Here is a 10,765-nt window from a genome sequence, read left to right as displayed (position 1 = left end):
AAATTGATATAATTTTTTTCAAATTTTTATGATATCTTCAAATTTATATATTATTCAAAAATAAAATCATTATTGTTTTCTTTAAAACGCATAAAATCGTATTATAACATCGATAGAGACAAAGAATAAAATAGAACATTAAAATTAAGATGTGTCTCGCTGCATTGCTCGAGTACTCTTCTAGTATCTTATAATGCATTTGATTAAAACTCTTAAAATTTTATAAACTCTTAAAGACAACCTCTATTGCTAATGGTACAACATATTAAAGTCATTCCAAAACCCTAAACGATTTCATCCCTATCCAATTTTATTCCTATCCTATTTTATCGCCAACAGAAACGATTTCAACCCTATCCGATTTCATCGCCAACAGATTTTAAAGAATACGGATTCGATTTCATCACCGACCGATTTTCGAGAATACAGAATCGATTTAATCTCGATAAGTATAACCCCCCTCCCCTTATGGCCTCAACCTCTCCGTCGAATCTCGTACGTCTTATAGATAAACTCTTCACACATATCAGTGACAGTCCTTCTACACGCTCACGCTTATTTCCAAGAAGACGATTGAGGCCTCCAAGACGACGCTTCATCCTTTCGATACAGGGTTTTTAGTGATGTGTATCGCTCTCAGTCTTCCTATGTCGCTCCATACTCTCGATTCATCCTATATTGCTTCATGCTCTAGCTTGATACTCTTGATTCAGGTAAATATTCAATTAATGGTTTTGTGTAGTTTTCTATCGTTTCATACTATTGTTAATTCTAAATTTTGTGTATTTTTCTCGATTCATACTCTTTCTATCAATTTAAGGTATGGATTTGGCTATCGATTTGAGGTATGGGTTTCTTTTTTCGATTTGTGGCGAATGTGCACCTAAGGTGTTTGAGGAAATGCCTCAGAGGGATTTAGTATGTAATCAATTTCATATCTTGCTTGGTGGATCTCTGGGATTAACTTAGAAACGTGTTCTCTTTTGGGTCTTCGGTTGCAACTGATTAGCAAGTTTTTTTTTCAATTGTTCATTTATTTTTTTGTTTTGGTCATAGCCCCATTTTGCAGGATTAAAATTTCCCTATTTCTTGCAATTTTCAATTCTCATGATTCAAGATTTTTTACATGGTTTAGTGATTGTCGATTTCTTGCATCTTCTACTCTTTGTTGTTGTTTTGTCTCCTATTCCTTTTTGTTCATTAGCGTATCCAGAAATCAGAATAGTATAAATTTTCACTTCGAAATTGAGACCAACTATGTAGCTGGCTAATCCTTTATTTCTCTAACTCAAACAAGGGCTTTTGTAGATTTACACAGCTGCAGTTTCGAAATGGAAGTCTTTGAAAACCAGGAGACTGCAAAATTGGGGTATTATACTACTGTATGTTTATCAATTTGTTAATTTCATAGTGCAAACCAATATTGTGTTTTTTGTGGTGTTATGTTTGTCACAGGGGGGATTGCCCATTCTCTTTCCTTGAGACGATTACACCAGTAACCACCTCTTTTGCCCTCAAACGAATTCGAATATAAGTTACTTATCCCCTTCCTCTAATTCTTGGTTTATTCACGATTTGATTTTGAGTTTTAAATGGAATGACCTAAGTGTTGTTTTTGGTTCTACATTTTACAGAAAAGAGTGTTTGATATATCACTAGATTGATATAGATTTATGGATACCGAAGCTTCAAGGGGTATTATTCTTTTCCAAACCACCTTCGTTTTATTTTGTTGTAAAATGAATTTGGGGTTTTCAATATCTTTGTAAATTTTGAATTTTGAAGTTTATTCATTTGTTGAGTGTTTGTTTGATGTCTTTGACGATTATATCTTCTTTTTTCTAACCACCATTGGATACTTTGAGATTGCTTAGCATCTAAAACAAAACCATTGGACTGCAAGTAGAACCAAACAGTGCGAACAATAAGTTGTTTGGACCAAATATTACTTCAAATGCTCTTTGATGTGATGTATCTTAATAGTTGTAGCTTGTGTTGTTTGGGGGGGAGAGAGAGTCTTAACATTGCTTTTGATTATGACCAGAAGATGGTTGGATTAGTTTTTTATTTTTGGTTTTTTGAGCTTCCATTGCTTTTGAGCCTTTAGGATAAGCAGTTAAAGATCAGTCTCACATGTTAATAGCTTAAAGGTTCAAACTTGAAAGAGCTATATGTGATAAAAAAAAATTAGTGAATCTTAGGGGCCGTTTACCTAAATGTTTACCTGGTAAGCGCTTACCCTTAGGAGTTAACATTGTAATTTATTTTACCGGGTAGGATTGCAGTACATCAAAATGGTATCATATCAACAATTTACCCGGTAAGTGCTTACCCGGGTAAGTGTTGTCACCCTCACTTACCGAGTAAGACTCTTCATCTTTATCAATTATCATTGCTCTTATCGGGTAAGAATTTTGACTCTTGCAATGTTCATCCGGTAAGAAAAAATTACCCAGTAAACACTTAACGGGTAACCGTTTAATAAACGGCCCCTTATTTTTGTACTTCAGATTTTAGGTGCCCAAATATTCTAAACTTAAGTTGTATGTGGGATACAAGCATATACAGGGTGCTTGATGATTTATTTTTGGCTATTATATATTTTAATTTGGCATGTAGGGATTCTATGTTTATATAGGAAATTCAAGTTGGAATGGGTCGAGCCGAAGAGCTTCGATACCCATATTACCCAGAGAAAGACGGAATATGAAATTCCCTGGAACTGGAGCCTTCCAGTGTTATGACAATGTGTACTAAGTGATAACATTATTGTCTATACATGCTTTTTGTTGATAAAGGTTTATATTCCTGAGATTAAGCATAGAGTAAAATAAATTTATCTACTTCTGTAAAAATATTTGATCCTAATGTATCTATTTCACATATATGACTTTGTTAAAGGTGATGATGGAGCAGAATTTTAACAGGTTCAATCGCAGGTTTGTCTATTCTTTCATTAGATGATTGCAACCGGAGGTGAACACTTGCTTTATATCTTCTTGGTAGGCTTGCTCAGGTACATAATTAACTTGCTATGGAACCAATGTTTGTCATATAAGAAGCAGTTCAGAGTTTTGTTTGGCAATTTGGTTGGTGTTGCAAAACTTAGATCTTCTATTTGCAATGTTGTGATCCTACACAAACTTAAATTTGCAATTTTGGCTTTTAGACATACTTTTAAAGCAAAATCTTCTATTTTTTTCAACTCCAAACAAAAGGGGGAGGGTTCTAAAAAAATGCTCTAAGTTCTTTGTTGTTTAAAGTGTGCTTACAATTTTGCAAAATCGAAGAAGTTCCACCTATGGGGAAGCTCATGGAGACATGGGGATTCTTTACTTTTTGCTTTATCATGTGCTCCGGTAACATGGATCACTATTTTACCCCAGATTTTTGAAGTTGCAATAAATCGAGGTTCATATGATCATCTTATTTTATTTTTTCCATATAGATTCAAATAGTTGTTTCAAGTATGACCTTTTAATGTAACATTTCTAGACAAATCGAAAATCTCTATGATGTTTATGAAACTATTACAATCCTAACTCTAATTAACTCTGATAAGTTCGAATTTTGCCTTGTAAACGGTATAATAACAAATGAATCTACATTTATACTTTTCATTAACCATTGCAGGTCATGTATGCTTTCGTAATGCGTCCTGAGAGCTTGCCAAAACCATATCAAGATTTTATTCAGAAAACTGGTCCCGTTGCTCAGCCCTGTATACAAGGCTGTCAAGGGTTGCTGTAGAGGGTCCCCAGTAGATATTGCATTGCTCTCTTCTTATCAACTGTGGAGGTTGCCAATTTTTCCTTCATTGCAAGAGTTTCCTTCTATCATACCTTGTTCAGTAATTCACCTAGGCACAAAATCATGTTTGGCTCATAGCGCGTATGCATCATCAGCTACGTTTAAGAAAACATTTTTTCTTTACTTACTGAATTTTGTACCTTTCGTTGTTCTGCGTCTGCAAAAGGTTAGCCTTTGTGTTGCTTCTCATACACCACTTACATTATAGTCTCAAAGAGTAGGTTATTCGAGTCGGGCTCAGAAAAAAAATACCAGGCTCGAGTCAAATGACCTTTTCAATATATGAGCTCGAACATTTATTGAAATATCGAACCTTTTCAATCAATTAACTCGTTTATAAGATCGAGATTGATAATTTTTTATTTTTATTAAGATTTATGTACATATGAGCATGCTTGGCTAAAAAAAATCTCTTAATCTACAATTGCGTTAGAACTCTCGGTCTTGATCTCTTGATTATTTGCTCTTGGTGTAAATTGAACTCATTTGTAGAGTCGTTTAAATATGTTGGATTTTAAACTATCATAATTTTTTTTCATTGATAGATTGTAATTGGAATCATAACGCTTATTTATTCAAATTGTATTAATATGTAAAGACCATATGTAACTTATTTCATTGTTAAATCTTCTCTAATAAAATCAATGAAACTTTAAAATCGTTAAAATTCACGGCTCCTGCTGCATTGTGTGGGTACATAACTAGTTATCTATAATATATTATAAAACATTTAACAAATACTCTTAAAAACCATTTTTTATACGTAAACTACTGTTTATTAATGCATATTATTTAAAACTCAAGATTACAAGTAAATTGTGTATAAGTACAACTTATTAAAGCTTTATATCTGAATTCGTGTAACTAACTGTAGATAAACATCTCATTTTGAATATAAAAAAATCTAAAATATAATTAAGATAATCATTGAGTTCTAACAAAATACTTAATTATTTTTTTTATAAAATGTTATATTATTAAATCAAAAATAAGTTATTTCGTTATTAAACTTAAATTAAATTATATTAAAAAAATTAAAGAAATTACATAAAAAAATAGAGAACTTTTAAATAGTTGATTTGATATTAACATTTATATATTTTTTTAAAATTTTTATGATATCTTCAAATTTATATTTTATTCAAAAATAAAATAATTATTGCTTTATTAAAAACACATAAAATCTTATTATAACTTCGACAGAGACAAATAATAAAATAGCACATTAAAATATAGATGTGTTTCGCTGCATTGCGCGAGTACTTTTCTAGTCTTTATAAAAAATATATTATTAAGCCTAAAGTAAGTTACTTCGTTACATTAAATAAAATTATAATAAAAAATTTGAATTAAACAAAATACATAAACAAAAACTTTTAAATAGTTAATTTGATATTATATTGATATTTTTTTGCAAATTTTATATAATATTTTTAAATTTATATTTTATTTAAAAATAGAAACATTATCTCTTTTTCAAAACCATATAAAATCGTATTATATCGACATGGATAAAAAATAAAACGAAACATTGAAATGAAAATATGTCTCGATGCATTGCACGAGTACCTTCTAGTTAGTTTAGAAATTGTTTACGAATCTTTTGATTCAAATAAAAATCGTACCGAAAGATTTGGCGGGTCTGTAAAAAAGGGATATTCCAATTTTATCACAATTGGAAATTACATCGTTGACCCAGATGACTCTATCCCCTTTCCTCATCTTTTTTTTTTGAACGGCAAAAGGAAAGAATGTTAGGAAAAGAGCTTCGGCTCGGTCATCACCCTCTCCTAACAAAAACTATTCCAATTTTATCCTTGTTGGACGGTAAAAAGATAATGATGTTACATGTACTTTTTTAAGATCATAATCATATTAAATTATGTATTTGAAAATACAAAAATAAGTTTTAATGTTGAAAGAAAAACAGTAAATAGCATTGAAAGAAGAAACAATAAGTTTTGATAAACGGTCCCATAATCATATTAAATTATGCATTGAAAGAAGAAACAGTAAATTGCAATCGATTTAAGAGCCGTTTACCAAATACTTACCCGGTAAGCGCTTACCGGTAAATTTAACACTATCATTTACTTACCTAATAAGATTCTAGTCCACCAAACGGTATCGTATGCAACAATTTACCCGGTAAGCGCTTACCGTGGTAAGAGTCGTCGTCTTCACTTACTGGGTAACACTTTTGGTCCTTGTCTCGTTCTTACCGGATAAGATTCTTGATTCTTACCATATTCATCCGGTAAGGTAAAATGACTTGATGTTCACTTAACTGAGTAAGCATTTAGTAAATGATAAAAAATGAATTTTATTAGGACGTGGAAAACGAGTGAAATCAATGCATTAGGTATGCAATTAAGATAATAAGAAATTGTATTGTTTATTTGGTAGAATTCATGGATAGATTCTAGCCGTTGCCATGGGAGGCAAAATAAACTGTACGACTACTCAGTCTGTATCGTGTCGAGCAAATAAGGCAGGAGGCCGGCCCACCCCCTGCCTCCACCTCCACGCCCACTTTTGCTTCCATTTATTCCCGGAAAACATATTGAGGAAAACCAAAGATGGTGGTGGCACGATCTATTTGGGGGGCTAAATCGAAGTTCGCATTTGCTGCCACCGCCTTGGGCGTCGGAGCTGGTGCCGTGGCCATTGTTAAATCCGACGATCCTGCCACTTCCCTCAAGATTTGTACCACTGTCCCTGTCCGCCTCTTTCGTCTCTCCCTCACTGCTGCCACCATTGCTTTGGGTAACTTTCCTTAGATTTTATTGTTGAATTCGACTTCTGAACTTGAAGCGTGAGTAGATATGAGACCCATTTTTCTATATTTAAAATTTTGACAGTCTCATTAATGACGCACCAAACAAGTGCGACAAATTTAAGTGAGTGTGTTAAAAAGCAATCATGGCGATTCATGTATATGTGACACTTGTTTGCATGGCTAACCATTACGATGGTTCTATTGAACAGTTTGCGACGTTTTGAAGCGTCACCAATAGTGACAGTTACTGCATACGGTTCAAACCATCACAAAACTGCCAATTCATGACACTTCAAAGGGCTGTCATTTATACCTATATATAGCTATTAGCTACCTATAAACACCCAAAACACATCCCTCTCGTACCATATTATCCTAAAAGTGTCCTGCTATAAAATTACACTTTATAGGCTTCAAGAAATCATTGCTTACTCAATAGTTTATCCATGATTTTCCGAACTAGTGCAGTGTTAATAATCCTTCTACAAACGGTGCTTCATTTTATATTGAGAGGCAATTCGTCAAATCCCAAAGCACCTACACTGTGGGTGAAATTGCTTAAGGATAGAGAGTTTACTCGCCTTGAAAGCAATAAGTAGGATCGGTTCTAGCCAATTTTAAGTACCCCAAAATCAACACATCTCCCCTCCCAAACACATGCATCCAAACATACTTTGTTTCATGCCTGTTCATCAGTGGCTTTTGAGGCCTTGATGTTTATCCATGGTGTAAAGTTCTCTGGTCCATTTATTTGCTTAAATGAACTTGTGGGATTTCAAAATTCAGTTTTGATACCCAAAAAGTGATAATAAACATTATTAATCCTTTTGTCATAAATCGATGCAATCTGCTGTGTTTTCTATAAAATTCAAATGACTTCACTATTTTTTACTTCATTCTAAAAGAGAGAACTATTGATGTGCTTTTAGATTATGAGTATTCACTATCGGGACTGCCAGAAGATAGCATTGAGAGGACAAGAGTTAAACGTGAAGTTCACACCAGGGGTGCACGTAGGCTTGAACAACTCTGTTTCAAAAATGGTGGAATATATATCAAGCTTGGTCAATATATAGGTCAACTGGTAGGACCTGCCCCTTCTCATGGATATACCCATGATAGATATAAAGAATTCAGTTTGATATTCAAAGATTGGATTTTTATACTACATAATGTTATGCATAAAGCATATCTTCATGGTTGAGCTGAATGGGATTTTCTGGTTTAGGAATATTTGGTACCTCAAGAGTACATTAATACATTGAGGGAGTCGATGCTGAATAGATGTCCGACTTCTTCCTACGATCAAGTGTGTCAAGTTGTCAAGAAAGAGCTTGGTGGGGAACCTGAAGAGGTATGTATATTTATTGTGTTAGGATATCTTCATTTGCAACATGAACATCAAATTTAATGCTTCCTTTCTTACACAGATATTTGATGAGTTTGACCCTGTCCCTATTGCGAGTGCTTCTGTTGCTCAAGTTCATGTTGCTCGCACTCATCAGGGAGAAAAAGTTGCTGTGAAGGTTTCAAACTCTTACTGTTGCTCACGCTTATTTAGGTTTTGCATGGAAGACGTGACTCCTGTTATTTGGTGGAGATTTGGAACATCGTTGTTCCTCATTTGATAGTGTATCCTTTTTTTAGGTACAACATATGCACATGACAGATACTGCAGACGCGGATTATGCGACAGTGGAATTGATTGTCAACACTTTGCATCGGCTCTTCCCTTCATTTGATTACAGGTGGTTGGTGGATGAAGTACGCGACTGTCTACCTCGGGTTAGATTCAAAATTTTGATCTCAGATTGTCATGATATCCTGTTGCATCTTGAATAGGCATGCCACAATCTTTTAACAGTCCGATCTTCCGTGTTCCTTTACATAATTAAGCTCCAATGATGCTTATCAGGAACTAGATTTCTTAATTGAGGCCAAGAACAACGTAAAATGTATGGATAACTTTCGAAGGTTATCTCCTCATATTGCAGACTATGTTTATGCCCCTGTGGTATATTGGAACTTAAGTACCACAAAATTGTTGACCATGGAGTTTGTGGACGGTGCACAAGTGAATGATTTAAAGAGCATCCAAAGACTTGGAATCGAACCACATGACATTGCAAGGCTAGTAAGTTCATTTTCTCCATACTGCATTATATGTTACATGTTGCGTGGCTGTTGAATATCTATTGTTAGAGCTTTGTTTTACACAACACAGGTCTCTCAAACGTTTGCTGAAATGATGTTCAAACATGGATGTGTGCATTGTGATGTGCACGCTGCTAACTTGCTAGTTCGTATAATGCCTTCTCACAAACGTGGCATTTTTGGTAAGGCCTTATCTAATTGCTAAAAAAGACACTTGGGGATCATACTTTGTTATTCCATGTTTTTATTTAAGATCTTTTAATCTTATTAGCTAGTTTCTCTTACATACATAGGTTTCTTGTTATGCTAATTTGATATGGAGGTAAATTAACTTCGACAATATGATTTTGTTTATCTCTCCCTGCAGTTGCATTTTCATCATTGATGCTGTTTCTTTGTATACAGGAAGAAGAAAACCACAATTGGTACTGCTGGATAATGGTCTGTACAAAGAACTCGACATTTCTACCAGGACCAACTATGCTGCTCTCTGGAAGGTGCACATTTCAATTTCTTGAATGTTAAAGGCCTTCTATGTCGTCTGTTTATACCTTTTCTTCATGCCCACTTTAGCTTAGACTTCTGTGAAGTTGCCCATTTTTGCAAATTGTCTGCCAATCTGCATGCGACATCATTGACAACTGAACCGTGGGACTTCCTTACAGGCTTTGGTACTGGCTGATGCCAATGCAATAAAAGAAAACTGCTTGAAATTGGGTTCTGGAGAGGATCTGTACGCACTGTTTGCAGGGATTCTTACCATGAGGCCTTGGAATAGGGTTATTGATCCGACTGTTGATCATCTGACTATGCAAGGCAATGCCAGTGATCATTCAGAACTTCAGGTGAGCTTACTATTAAAAGCCACCTCATCAAATCAGACGAAGCTTTCCGCTTTCATTGTTTTTGGACTCGATATTTGTCTTTCCATGTCCTATGAGGTTAATAATCATTTTCTTAAAAGAGCGAAGGTAGATTTACCGTACCAACTGTCTGCATCTGCTCTGTTGTTGACCGATAACTTATGTCTTGTTTTGCAGATGTATGCTTCCCTCTATTTTCCTCAAATCACAGAGCTTCTGCATAAACTGCCTCGTGTCATTCTTTTAATGCTGAAAACGAATGATTGCTTGCGTGCAGTAAATAATGCACTGGTATACTTGAACATTTGACAGCCTTAGTCCAAGATTTAAGTCAGCTTTTGACTTCATCCCATAAATGTTTATGGGCCGTTTGACATTTTGATCATAATCTGGTACCAGGTACAAAGACTTTCTGTGGAGTCTTTTATCATTATTGGAAGAGTTTCTTCGGAGGCACTTATTGATGAGAAGTTATCACATGCGAAATCCCTCTTTAGCTTACTACATATCTGGTTGGAGGAGATTTCGCTAGAAGCCCGGTTTGGCATAATGCAGGTAGCCTTGTGGATATTGCAGATTCGTAGAGCTTTCACTCTCTGGACGGGGAAGCACGATGCTGGATCATTTGCGTTCAGTCTTTCTTTTCTCTACCCATTTTAGTGTATTCTTCGGCTTTCAGTCTCTTTCCCTGATCCATGCTGCTTTGTGTTATATAATATAAGTTAAGCAACTTCATTGACACACATGCATCTATGTTTTCCATGCTTCTTGTCTTTCTTTATTGTTATTTTAGAATCAACTGTACATTACTACATAAGACTCCATAACTCATAGTCATAGCTCAAACTCATCAGCCTAGAGAACTATGATGATGAGGTTATAAGCCACCACCAATTTGGCTTCTGCTGTTTCATCCCTAGCTGAATCCTAATGTTTCGTTGCTTCGGTGAATCACTTGAGCCCTGATACATAAGGAACTGCCAGCCTATCCAGGTAACCTCACCCGTGAACCATGAACTACATTTACAGACAACCCAAGAAGAAATAGAGTATCACACAGTTTTTCATAAGCATAAGAAGCACCAACTAGAAGAATAAACAAGAGATAACGCACATACAAAGAGGATTCTCTCTATGTTCGCTAGGCAAGGAAAAAGCC

The 10,765-nt window shown here is 34.8% G+C and overlaps 1 protein-coding gene and 1 long non-coding RNA gene across 5 annotated transcripts; both read left to right on the top strand.

The window, feature by feature from the left end:
- Nucleotides 1-463: 463 nt before the first annotated feature.
- LOC112523772 lies at nt 464-4,161 on the top strand. 4 transcript variants are annotated; one of them, XR_003070297.1, is made up of 5 exons: nt 481-713; nt 1,309-1,369; nt 1,456-1,695; nt 2,940-3,016; nt 3,634-4,161. It is a non-coding gene; the product is annotated as an uncharacterized LOC112523772 (long non-coding RNA). The 4 variants fall into 4 exon arrangements; XR_003070296.1 differs by having other exon boundaries at nt 464-713; nt 1,309-1,695; XR_003070299.1 differs by having other exon boundaries at nt 464-713; nt 1,309-1,695; nt 2,928-3,016.
- Nucleotides 4,162-6,389: 2,228 nt separating this feature from the next.
- On the top strand, nt 6,390-10,266 carry LOC112520402 (putative ABC1 protein At2g40090). Its single transcript, XM_025128789.1, has 11 exons — nt 6,390-6,576; nt 7,519-7,673; nt 7,818-7,943; nt 8,020-8,115; nt 8,237-8,374; nt 8,505-8,723; nt 8,814-8,925; nt 9,149-9,240; nt 9,409-9,588; nt 9,784-9,897; nt 10,006-10,266. Exons 1-11 carry the CDS (start codon nt 6,390-6,392, stop codon nt 10,264-10,266), a joined length of 1,680 nt encoding a protein of 559 aa, XP_024984557.1.
- The last annotated feature ends 499 nt before the right edge of the window (nt 10,267-10,765 follow it).

This window comes from Cynara cardunculus (assembly GCF_001531365.2).
Source record: "Cynara cardunculus var. scolymus isolate 2C chromosome LG 1, CcrdV1, whole genome shotgun sequence".
Classification (NCBI taxonomy): domain Eukaryota; kingdom Viridiplantae; phylum Streptophyta; class Magnoliopsida; order Asterales; family Asteraceae; genus Cynara; species Cynara cardunculus.
This window is presented reverse-complemented; position numbering and strand designations above follow the sequence as displayed.